General features: G+C 40.3%; 2 protein-coding genes and 1 pseudogene across 3 annotated transcripts; 2 read left to right on the top strand and 1 right to left on the bottom strand.

Moving 5' to 3' along the window:
- Positions 1-608: 608 nt before the first annotated feature.
- LOC106563490 (RNA-binding protein lark-like) lies at positions 609-1,541 on the top strand (annotated as a pseudogene).
- Positions 1,542-4,294: 2,753 nt separating this feature from the next.
- Positions 4,295-6,865, top strand: LOC106563491 (uncharacterized oxidoreductase Mvan_2161). Its single transcript, XM_014129139.2, has 2 exons — positions 4,295-5,496; positions 5,660-6,865. The coding sequence occupies exons 1-2, from the start codon at positions 4,915-4,917 to the stop codon at positions 5,999-6,001; spliced, it is 924 nt and encodes a 307-aa protein (XP_013984614.2). The 5' UTR covers positions 4,295-4,914; the 3' UTR covers positions 6,002-6,865.
- LOC106563493 (bcl2-associated agonist of cell death) lies at positions 6,230-9,197 on the bottom strand. 2 transcript variants are annotated; one of them, XM_014129141.2, is made up of 5 exons: positions 8,792-9,197; positions 8,681-8,712; positions 8,135-8,258; positions 7,742-7,968; positions 6,230-7,474 (listed from the first exon to the last, which is right to left on the bottom strand). In XM_014129141.2, the coding sequence occupies exons 3-5, from the start codon at positions 8,247-8,249 to the stop codon at positions 7,373-7,375; spliced, it is 444 nt and encodes a 147-aa protein (XP_013984616.1). In that variant the 5' UTR covers positions 8,250-8,258; positions 8,681-8,712; positions 8,792-9,197; the 3' UTR covers positions 6,230-7,372. The 2 variants fall into 2 exon arrangements, with proteins under 2 accessions (XP_013984616.1, XP_013984617.1); XM_014129142.2 differs by lacking the exon at positions 8,681-8,712 and having other exon boundaries at positions 8,792-9,193.
- Between the last annotated feature and the right edge of the window lie 3,304 nt (positions 9,198-12,501).

The following is a 12,501-nucleotide window of genomic DNA, read 5'->3' as shown; positions in this document are numbered from 1 at the left end:
ACCCAACCTACACGGTGATATTTAAGTTAATTTGTACAGAAATAGACGAAAGCGACATGTCTTACAACCTCAAAAAGGCAGCCAGTTATCAGTTGACGTTTTTAGCTTGCTAGTTAGCCTGCTGCTGGCAGCTTTTGTTAGCTATCACGCTAGTTGTGACTAGTAGCTAGCTAACCTCCACATACACTAACAACATTATCTAACTAGGCTACATCTACTAAGGTATTTCTATTTGGTCAGAAAGGCACACTTTATTTTGTGGAATGTAACTAGCTCGCTAGATATTTCAAGTGAGTGTATTTTTGTAACTTATCAGTCACTAACGTTAGCTACTAGCAAATATACTCGCCAGTTAACGTTAAATAGCCTGGCTGTAACAAGCTAGTTAAGAAGCTAGTTAACTAATGTTAACCCCAAAAAGCCCACACTGTGCCTGAGAACCCCAGAATTCCCACGATTCCAATGGGGTGTTAATGTCTAACTTGTCATATTTTTGGTTTTAGACCGGTTGAGTGCTGAAGAAGTGTCCTCCAGGAATCCTGTAAACTTGATGCACCCCTTATGTGCAACAGCTAAGTCAATACTGTCTTGTTAGCTACCATACTAAAATGGTAAACATATTTGTTGGAAATGTGAACTCCCCAACCACAGAGCCAGAACTGCATACCCTATTTGAGAAATATAGTCCGGTATTGGACTGTGACATTCTGAAAAACAATGGCTTTGTGCACATGAATGAGGCGGCGGCTCAGAAGGCAGTGGTAGAACTCCATGAGCTCAATTGAGCGCAAATCACAGTGGGGTTTGCCACTACGAAGGTCCGCAATGCCACAAAGATCTACGTAGGGAATGTCCCTGAGGGGACTACAGCTGATAAGACGAGCGCTCTTCCAGCCGTTTGGTAAGGTGGTAGTGTGACATTGTGAAGAACTTGGCCTTTGTGCACATGCAGAACGAAAATGAGGCCCATGGGGCCATTTCTCAGTTAAATCACTCTAAACTGGAGGGCCAAAAGATCTTCGTGTGTCCATCTCCTGCAACAATCAATCCAGAAATGGCAGAGGGGATGACTACCCTCCCCCACCTCACCACTATCCACTTCACCCACACCACGCTCCTCACTACCTCCCTGCTCGAGCGCCACACAGTGACTACTACCCATCTCGTGGTCCCCTTCCACCTCCTCCACCCCCTACTAGGGCCTATTACGATCGTGACCTATATGAGAGGAGTGTCTGCCATGACCCATACTCTTCCTCTTACTTTGAGCAGGATTCTTATGAGCGACGGCTTCCCCCACTCCCTCAGTGGCCACTTTCTCCCCCACTTACTTCCTGTTATTACTGGGAGCGCAGGCCCCTGGCTAGCCGCCACACTCTGTTGCACTCACCTTCCTCTGCCAGCTATGTGCGAAGTGGTGCTTGGCGAGATTTCGTTGGTGGCAGCTCTGTGCCCCCTCCATCAATGCTCTGGGCTCAGGCTTTGATAATCATGATTACTTTGAGGAGAATTACTCCAATGGTTTTGGTAGAGGTTACTAAGGGCTCTTTTTGAAATGGAAGATTTACTGTATGAGTGTGTTTGCTATGAGTGCCTTGAGAGGTTTTTTGAAGCTGGTCTTAATCGTATATTATATAGGAGAATGGGTAATAGGGACAATACTGTACATACATAAATCTTACTTAGTCAAACATCACACTTAATTGATTTTGACTCGTTTTTGTTTATTTATGATGGAAGAAACGCCAGCCATAACAGCAGTCTATGAATAATTGTATGCGTGTTTGATTGTTAACAGATTTGTAGACGAGGTGGTAGGCTAGTGTCTCAATGTCTGTTGTTAATATTATATTTTGGAGTTTAGGATTTTCTGGTGTAGTATAGGAATTATGTTTTGTGTAGTAGGCCCTACATTGAGTGGATGGCTCTGCCTAAAAGTCCTGAAATACTACTCTCTAAGACAGTTTTATTTGTCCCCTAAAAATAACCCCTCTCCCTCAGGTTTTTGTCATTCACCCCAATTCAAAGGTTGGGGGTGTTGTGTGCAACCTGACTGACCGACTAACCAAACACACCGCAACAGCTGACTGAGCTCATCTCCTCTGAAGGCCTTGCCACGTTCGACGCAGCATCATAGGATAAAGCATCGCCTTCGAAACAAAACCCGATACGACCGGTTCATCGACTTCAGCGACGAAATAAAAAGATAACCACCGAAAAACCGTTGCACCGCCATAGTCACACAGCTTGTATTACTATTTCACATTATGCATATACGAACTAATCACTAGCTTTCTGTTGCGTTGTGAGACCTTTTTGTTTTTGTATAACGTGACGTTGATGTAATCCAAAATAAAATAGACATCTACGCCTATAGACTTTCCTGATTGTACGCTTCTCGGTTAAAATGCTGTTAATTGGAATGGGAACATTTTTAATGACTTATTTCGAATTCATCATTACAGTTGTTGAAACGGACAAATTTGACTTGTTTTGATAAGAAATACATGAAGAAATGTCTTGATCAGCCGCTTTTTCACATTTTTTGTTGACTATCTTTACGAACTGATTATGAAATAATGATTGCTCAAATACGTGATTGACGGTTACCAATAGTGTAATTGAAATGGTTTGTGTCCTACCACAACTAAATGACTTGAAGTCTCTTCAGACAAAAAAAAGCACCCTTGCCAGAGGTCAAGTAAGTAGCTCTGAACAATGTCAATGGTGTTGAGGAGTTTGGATGTCAAATGTCAGTCGAAAGGTAAGGTGTCTGGTGTATACAGGATCTTTCATACAACCTACCTCCACAAACTACCCCCACAAGGGGCTAAACTCAGACTAAACTTTTGTGTAAGACCTGACATGGCCTCTTCCTTTTGTTGGACAATTCCTTTCTCCAAATAGAGAAATAGGGCCTGGCATACTGTAACCCTTAACTGCTAACGTTTTAATTTCTCTTTTACAAGTTGTCCTATGAAAACTTTCCTCCACCTGAAAAAGGTAAGTGAAAACTTGTGTAACAGCTTGGCAGGTAAAACTGAAGGTACTGAAATTGAAGGCAAGAATGCACAGGGCCTCCGGCATGGTCTTTTGACAATAATGTTTTGGCATTGATTGCTTTTGATGGTGTGCAACATTTCAAGTTCTCCATGGTGCACTTCCCCAATCTAATACATTCCATGGTACCACAATGTTGCATATTTTCAATAATTTCACTGGATGCTTGGAAGGAAATCTCTTTAGAGAATTTCATGCCAAGGCAAAATCTGAAGTCTGAAATGTCCCATTTCTCTGTCCTTGCCTATCTGGTCTTTAATTACTTGATAAGTGAGGAAAAAGGAAGATGAACAGTAATTAGGATTTGGTCCATGTTAACCCTTTTCAAGCACATGGAGGATAATAAGATTGTTTTATACTGTCCTCTTTTTCACCCCTACATGTTTCAACATCTATTCAGCCTCTTCCAGTCTACAGCACGTCACTGGGGACTGTTCCTGATGGCATATTTAAGGGTTTGTGAGTATTTAAAGAAAACGATTAGCCATTTAGCATTATTGAAGTTAATTTTAACAGCTGCCATTTTAAAGCAAAAGTTGACTTTGTCATGTTATTGCAGGTGACAATGAAATACGTCTATTGAGTTCCAATGTTGGGTATGACTTGTCTTTATTCAAATCAAATCAAACTTTATTTGTCACATGCACCGAATACAAGTGTAGACCTTACCGTGAAATGCTTACTTACAAGCCCTTAACCAACAGTGCAGTTCAAGAAGAGTTAAGACAATATTTACCAAATAGACTAAAGTAAAAAATAATAATACAAAGTAACACTAACAATAACGAGGCTATATACAGGGGGTAGAGGTTAGTTGAGGTAATTGGGGGGGGGTGTCAATGTAAATAGTCCGGTGGCGATTGTATAAATTGTTCAGCAGTCTTATGGCTTGGGGGTAGAAGCTGTAGAGGAGCTTTTTGGTCCTAGACTTGGCGTTCCAAGTACCGTTTGCCATGCGGTAGCAGATAAATAATCTGCTCTAAAGTGAAAAAAGTGTCATTCATATGGTCTTACTTAGCCTGTGTGTTATTTTTATACAGAAGTAGTTGAAGAAGGAAGCCACTTTAGACGATCTATTAAAATGCGTCCACAGTTCATCTGGTGATGTGCGCGAAGACAGTAGGGAACCCATAAAATACCTTCGGACATCACCAACTTCGCTCAAATCCTACAACGTATGTTCGTGTACCGTACCATCTAAACATAACAACACGTGGTCATCCTTCAAGTAAGTTGTCTGTCTCTAAAGAAAAGTAAACGTATGAGAAGCGAAAACATGACACTATGTCAGAAATATGATAGTATTTTGCAGCCACTGAAATGGTCTGAAGTTGGTTTAATAGCTAGCAATTTCCTGTCAAATTCAGTGTTCCATCATGGCGCGAATATTGTGGTACCCCAGCCAGTTAAATGAAACGAGTCCTCTTCTGCTCAAAAAAATACATTAAAAGCTTGGCCATGTAGACTTGTCTTGAAGTACTATACCAATAGTTTTAAGTTGTAGTTATTAGTCGTATGTACGGGATACACATAGTATAACGTTACATAATGTCCAACGAAATGCTTGCAGGTGTCTTCTCGACAATGCAATACAAAATAACAAAGATAAGTATACGGCATAAAGTAAAATGCTCAGTAGAATATAATATTTTTTAGCATCAGTATTGCACAGGAAAGCACAATTTATAGTCCGATATTTACACGTATTTTGGGGAAGGGGATTTGTGAGGAAGTGTTTTAAATTGTGCAGTATTTAGCGAGCAATCATACGAGTCTGGTAGTAGCAGTTGTGACGTGTGTGTGTGTATGTAGCATGATTGTATAGGTGGGTATGTGGCTAATGGTTAAACCACAATGTCCATATTTTTTTTACAGCACAGTACTCCCCAACCCTTCCATCTGGCGTTGATGTCTTCCCCCCTGCCCTCGTTTAGACTGAATACTGGGGCTCAGATGCCCCTCCTGGGACTAGGAACATACAGGCTGCAAGGTAAGCAAATGCACCTGAGTGTTGACGCTGCACTCGGGGAAGGGTATCGTGCCTTTGACACTGCTGCGGTGTACGGCAATGAAGCAGACTTGGGCCACGCCCTGTTGGACCTGATGCCCAAACACAACCTGACCAGAGCAGACATCTTTCTCATCAGTAAGCTGTCCCCAGCGGACATGGGCTCGAAGGCCAGAGAGGGCTGTGCTCGTAGCCTGGAGAGGCTGGGGCTAGGGGGATACATTGACTTGTACCTCATCCACTGGCCTGGAACTGAGGGTCTGGAACCAGAAGATGAGAGGAATGCACAGCATCGAGCCCACAGCTGGACTGTCATGGAGGAGCTCCATACCAATGGTATGCTCAGAGCAATTGGGGTCTCAAACTATTCTCCTAGGCACCTGATAGAGCTGCTGGAGACCTGCAGGGTGCGCCCTGCCGTGCTGCAGGTACATTCATGTCCTCATGATTTGTTGAAGTGGTTTTATTTTTCAAATTTGACACATACAGACCATAGTTTAAATCTATTCGGATTTAGCTTAGCCAAGCTGCTGTTTGTACCTGGCCTGCGATTTTAACTCTCATTTATTATATTTTTTTACCATTCTGCAGGTGGAGTTCCATCCTAGACTGGCACAGAAGGAGCTGAGGGTCATTTGCAGGGACTCGGGAGTCTGCTTCCAGGCGTATTCATCCCTGGGGAAAGGTGCCCTGTTGTCGGAACCAGAAGTTGTTGCTATGGCGGAGGGGCATGGCAGAACTGCCTCCCAGGTGCTTTTGAGGTGGGCCATTCAGCAGGGTGTGGCTGTGTTACCCAGGTCCACACGGCCCAAGAGGGTGAGAGAAAATGGTCAGGTGTTTGACTTTGACCTGGATGAAGGGGGAATGGCGAGACTGTCTGACATGGACAGTGGAAAAAGGTTCTGCAAAAGAGATCCCACTAATGTGGTCTAGAGGAGAGAGCCCCACAACAATATACTTGATCAGTCATAGAACATTGTGTTAAATGTAATTCTGAACTACAAACGAACCTATAATGAAATGTAACGTTTCATTTACCATATTTATGTTTAAGTCATAGTTCCTTGATTCTTGAACAAATGTTAGGCCAATCGGTTAGTTTAAATAAAGACCTATCCTAATGCATGTTAAAATGCTTAATATGAATTACTTCAACAAAGATTTGCAAAAAACAAGTCACGTTTTAATAAGCAATGTTCAAACATTTAATCTGTTACATAACATAACAAATATTTACAAATAGTTATCGTTTTTTTATGAAAAAAATAAATATAAAAATGTTAAACCACACAAATTTTCAAGTAGAATATCAGTTTTAACTGATGGCAGTGGATGACTCCTACTATTGTTTATACATCAGATTGCCATATTTCTTGCTTAACAGTATTCCCGAATATTTGCATATAAGGTGGTTGAGAAGGCTGCGTATGGCCTGGATTGTAAATATTTACATACCAGTATGCACACTATACAATTGAAAAAATATACTGAATAAATTAAATACTATTGCAAATGAAAGAAGATAATGAAATGTAATGCATCTAAGTTTAAGAACAATACCAAAATAAACTTAGTGTATCAGTTAAGTATGTATGAAGATAATTGAACATCTACTTTTACGTTTTTGGCAATACCCTGACTTGAAATAGGTGCCTGTCCATCTAAGTCTACGTAAATCTACTCATTCTATCGCACACTGGAGTTACATGTGCCTATGTCAAGTCAGAATGCACTAATGTTTTTGCAGATAAAGGCATTTAATAGGCTAGCATCTATAATAAAACGTTTTGTACAACATACCCGTCTTATAATTATTGTCATCACAGATCAGTTGTCCTTTTCAGAGGTTTCATATTTTAAGAATCATTAAAGTATATTTACATTTTGTTTATTTCAAACCATTAGTTATTAGCCTACGCTTTGAAATTCATACTTACAAATGTAGAAACATTTCATAGAACAATTTGACATTTCTCTGCAAATATGTTTATAAATATGTAATTGGCACAAGAGATTGTCGCTTTTTAATGACTGCATTTCTTTGAAAATGCATTTATTATGCACTGAATCACTTTTTGGTAATATTGCAACATGTTTTCAATATGCAATGCATTTTTGCATAACGTTTGATTTGATTGTACAAAAAGGTCACATTTGAATTGATATTCTCCATAGACACTGTAATTTAAGCAAAAGTATGCCTATGAGACGTGAATATTTCAGGTGTGGTCCAGTCATTATGGAAATGTGTATGAGCTCCTTCTTGCCTTGGTCTCTGAAAGAGGTGCGTACTGTATTGGTTTCTCACTCCCTGCCTTCCGCCTCCTTTGGACTCCAGAGGAAAGAGAACCATCCTCGGGAGACTTTCTGCTTGCCTCCTCTTGGGATAATCCCTCTCTTGGGCACCTAGGCAGGGAAATAGATTGAAAGGTCAACTCTATACATTTTTATGTAAAGCAGTCTTTACTGCAATCACTGTCAATTAGTGATACTCGGGTAAATCATTTTCCTACGGTATATGCACTATGCTTAGACCTGTGGAGTCCATTCATGTAGCTAAGGATAAAGTCGCATATTACACATTTACTATACATGTATATAGTAAATGGGAATGAGAGTGCTTTGTTCCCAATCTTTCAATTGTACACTCCTCTGCCAGCCCACATATCTTACCCCTTTGTCGAGCCAGGTGTCAAATTCATCACTCATCCTCCTCAGCTGGCAGCCATATTTCTTTGCAGCCCATAGTGCAGGAGGAGCAGACTGTGATCGACCTCGGAATGAAGCCCCATCACCCCCACCCTCCTCAGTAGGAGTCATCACATCCTGAAACTCTGTGTCTTCCCTTTTGCCAACCTGGGAGCACACCTGGGACTCTGAGTAGAGCCGGACTCGCTCACCTGTGTCAGTGAGTGGAAAGGGAAGGGGGGAATTAAGAAATGGTTAGATGTATTTATACCTGAAGAGATTCACACATGTATCCAAACTGAGTATGAATGTATTTTCACATGATATTCAATATCCAGGCTTTATAGGTTTGAGGGTAAATGCAAGTTTGATTCTGACCTGGTCTTGGTCTGTTGCTCATTGTAGTTGAGACATGGAGCTGGAATTCTGAGTTGCGTGTGGTTCCTGAGTGATCAGACTCACATTCATCCACACAATCATGTGTGTAGTCCATTGTAAATACCTGAAGAGAAATGGGCCATCCACAGTGAATTATTTTCATTTATTATGAACCCCATTAGCTGACGCCATTAGTTTCATTTGTTTTTTGAAACTAGGTTTGCAGTTCACTTGTGCTATATTAGATGGAAGGGAGTTCCATGCACTCATGGCTCTGTGTAATACTGTACATTTCCTTGAATTTGTTCTGGACCTGAAAAGACCCCTGGTGGCATGTCTGGTGGGTGGGTGTGTGTGTCAGTGTGTGTGTGTCAGTTGACTATGCAAATAATTTGGAATTTCCAACACATTAATGTTTCTTATAAAAACAAGAAGTGATGCAGTCAGTCTTTCCTCAACTCTTAGCCAAGAGAGACTGGCATAGTGTTGCTCATAACCATATGTATCTACTGTAAGGAATAGTGTGGCTCATAACCATCTACTTACTGTAAGGAGAACGTTACTCTCACCACAGCAGGCTGTTGGTAAAATCAATATACATGTATTTTATTTATTTATAGGAATTCAATATTTTCAGTATATTTAGCTAGAACTTACCCAAGGTGTCCTGACGACTTGCAAGAGGGTGGTTATAGGTTGACTCTATTTTGGCTATCCTCTTCTGTCAATGTTAAACTGGACCTTGGAAGTGGTGCTATTTCTGTTTCTCCAAGACCCAGTCGGTGTTGATTTCCTCTCATTGCAAGTGGCACACCCAAATAGAAACAGTAACGGTCTATCTAGTAACGTTATTGCTTTGTGTGCCACCGGGAGCCTTTTATGATCAAATGTTCAAAACAAACTTTCGTAGTTAGCTCACATCTTCTGTTCTTAAAGATTGTCTTCACTCAATTTCAATCAGTTTATCAAATTCTTACTGAAATGTCTTGACATATGGAAGGCGGTCTCGAGTACCCAATGCTGTTGTTGTCTTCCGTCGTGTTGTACAGTAGCACCTCTTCGCCCAATAGGCTGACACTGGCAAGCAGAACAAGCCAATAAGCGCGCTGCTAGGGTTTTTTCAATGGCTATCTTGTCAAAACGTCACTGTTGCGAAACGGATATGGAACACAGTTGTATAAATGGGTATGGAACGGTTGTATAAAGTATGGAAAGTCGAATGGTTCATGCGGTCTCGTGACTTGTTTACCGTTTCGCCCATCTCCGCGCGCACAATTTACTAAAAGCTTATTATTGATATTGGGTAGTGACGGACATTTAGATTAGTTCATAAATAACCAAACTATTACATTAGGTAGAGAAATTTGCCAATGCCCTGTATATTTGTTCTTCTGTAATTTAGTCACACTTTAATTTGAGATAATGTGTACTTTATCTGAGATGTCACCCCAAATGATTTTTCATTTGTTGGAAGCAGTACAATATTCTGACCATAATGAGGGACATCACATCAACATGAGGTAGCCTATGCTTTTTTTTGTTTATGTCGCCACAGCAATTATGTACACGGTGCCTTCAGAAACTTCACACCGCTTGATTTATTCCATATTTTGTTGTTACAGCCTGAATTCAACATTAATAAAAAAATAAAAATTATCTCTCACCCATCTATACACATTACCCCATAATAACAAAGTGAACACATGTTTCAGAAATTTTAGCAAATGTTTTGAAAATGAAATACAGAAATATCTGATTTACAATATCTGATTTACACCCCAGAATCAGCTTTGGAGCAATTACAGCTGTGAATCTTTCTGGGGAAATCTCTAAGAGCTTTGGACACCTAGATTGTACAGTATTTGGCCATTATTTTTTTAAATGTTCTGTCAAATTGGTTGTTGATCATTGCTGGACAACCATTTTCAAGTCCTGACATATTTTCAAACAGATTTAAGTCAAAACTGTAACTTGGCCAATCAGGAACATTCACTGTCTTCTTGGTAAACAACTCCGGTGTAGATTTGGCCTTGTGTTTTAGGTTATTGTCCTGCTGAAAGGTGAATTAATCTCCCGGTGTCTGGTGGAAAGCAGACTGAACCAGGTTTTCCTCTAGGATTTTGCCTGTGCTTAGCTCCATTCCGTTTTAACGCTTTGTATTCATGGCAAAAAGTGAATTGCTTTACCACATTTTTTGCAGTGTTACTTCAGTGCCTTGTAAACATGATGCATGTTTTGGAAACATTTTATTCTGTACAGGTTTCCTTGCTTTCACTCTGTCAATTAGATTAGTATTGTGGAGTAACTACAATGTTGTTGATCCATCCTTAGAGTTTAATGGCTGTGATAGGAAAAAACAAACTGTTTTAAAGTCACCGTTGGCCTCATGGTAAAATCCCTGAACGGTTTCCTTCCTCTCCAGCAACTGAGTTAGGAAGGACACCTGTATCTTTGTAGTGACCTGGTGTATTGATAGTAATACACCATCCAAAGTGTACTTAATAACTTCACCATGCTCAAAGGGATATTCAATATCAGCTTTTTTTCCTAATTTTACCGATCTACCAATTCTTTGGGAGCCATTGGAAAACCTCCCTGGTCTATGTGTTTGAAATTCACTGCTCGACTGAGGGATCTTACATATAATTACATGTGTGGGGTACAGCGATGAGGTAGTCATTAAAAAATCATGTTAAAAACTAATATTGCACACAGAGTGAGTCCATGCGACTTATGTGACTTGTTAAACCAAAATTTTACTCCTGAACCTATTACCATAACACAGGATTTAAATATGTAATGACTCGACATTTCAGCTTTTCATTTTCAATTAATTTCTTAAAATGTCGGAAAACAGTTCCATGATGACAAATCTCAATTTAATCCATTTTAAATTCAGGCTGTAAAACAACAAAATGTGGAAAAAGTCAAGGGGGTGTGAATACTTTCTGAAGGCGCTGTAATTCATCAAGTCTTCTGAGGTCAGAAGGTATGTAGGAAAGGAGATGAGTAAAGTTTGGGCTCCCGAGTGGTGCAGTGGTCTAAGGCACTGCATCTCAGTGCTAGAGGCATCACTGCAGACCCTGGTTTGATTCCAGGCTGTATCACAACCAGCGGTGACATGGGAGTCCCATAGGGAGGCACATAATTGGCCAACGTCGTCCGGGTTAGGGTTTGGCCGGGGTAGGCCGTCATTGTAAATAAGATTTTGTTCTTAACTGACTCGCCTAGTTAAATAACAAAAATAAATAAAAGGAGTCCATTGAGATACATACAGCCACCATAGGCTGTGTTTAGACAGCCTAATTCTTGATTTTTTTTTCTTCCAATAATTGGTCTTTTGTCCAATTATATCAGTTCTGAAAAAGGTCGGATGTGAAAAGATCTGTGATTGGTCAAAATACCAATTAGTGGGAAAAAAGACCAGAATTGGGCTGACTGTGAGGGGGTGCAGCCTGTGTTGGCTAGGGTTTCTTTATTATTATAGTTGTAGTTTTGTTTTATGGCCACTAGATGGCGGGAAACTCTTATACAGCAAAGCTGTTATCTTAATTATTTGACTGTAGCATGCTATTTAAACTTTATATGAATTTGATTAAAACGTCCAATCAAAATCCATGATTGTAATTAAATATGTTGACCTAGTGCGTCCTTTTCAATCTCTATAAGTGAATTTATATACATTTATGTTAAGGGAGGGTAATTTAAGCTAACATTATTGGAAATCCAGGTAGTAGGCTTGGTGTCATTCTAGTGTTTTACTTTAATTAGCACCTTATTGGTCTTCGTTCAGATCAGAGCTTCTACCAGATGATGCCTGGCAGGGCAAGATATCAAGGCAACATAAAACGATAGGGAAGAAATTAAAATATTATTTGGAGAGACAATTCCATGTGTTTCATGGGATAGTTAGATAAACCAAGTGCCTAGGTGCTCGCTGAAGGTCTCACCATTTTCAGTAGTATTAGGGATGAATACACACACGCACGAGCGTACACACACGCACGAGCGTGCGCACACGGTGTTTGGAAGATATTTTCTGTTTTCAGGTGTCTTAGAAAGTGAGCAGTGTCAAGGCTGTCTACAGTCAGTGTTTCTGCTGGTGTCAACCTCAGTCCTTCAGGGCTGCTTTTCTTTTTATCTTTTCTTGAGCTTGGATGCTTTATTTACGTCTTATTGTACAGTAAATCTTACTGCTGCTGCTGTTTCTCATCCTGAATTACTGATTTAGTTTCTGGACACAGACCAGATTACTGGACCCTTTGTGCACATTAGTATGGGGTGATCCTACGTTTAAATTGAGTCGATGTTAGCTAGGGAAATTGGATTGCTCCCCAGCCCCTGAGCACATAACCTGAATTGCTTCA

This window comes from Salmo salar, chromosome ssa11 (assembly GCF_905237065.1).
Source record: "Salmo salar chromosome ssa11, Ssal_v3.1, whole genome shotgun sequence".
NCBI classification, from domain to species: Eukaryota; Metazoa; Chordata; class Actinopteri; order Salmoniformes; family Salmonidae; genus Salmo; species Salmo salar.
Note: the sequence above shows the minus strand (reverse complement) of the source record. Positions and strands in the feature narration are given on the sequence as shown.

Excerpts from the sequence above, each read along its gene's own strand:
- LOC106563491 (XM_014129139.2), top strand. The coding sequence starts at position 4,915 with ATGTCCATATTTTTTTTACAGCACAGTACTCCCCAACCCTTCCATCTG. Across the intron at positions 5,497-5,659 it reads TGCGCCCTGCCGTGCTGCAG|GTGGAGTTCCATCCTAGACT; the intron begins GTACATTCATGT and ends ACCATTCTGCAG.
- LOC106563493 (XM_014129141.2), bottom strand. The coding sequence starts at position 8,249 with ATGGACTACACACATGATTGTGTGGATGAATGTGAGTCTGATCACTCA. Across the intron at positions 7,969-8,134 it reads GAGCAACAGACCAAGACCAG|GTGAGCGAGTCCGGCTCTAC; the intron begins GTCAGAATCAAA and ends TCACTGACACAG. Across the intron at positions 7,475-7,741 it reads ACACCTGGCTCGACAAAGGG|GTGCCCAAGAGAGGGATTAT; the intron begins GTAAGATATGTG and ends TTCCCTGCCTAG.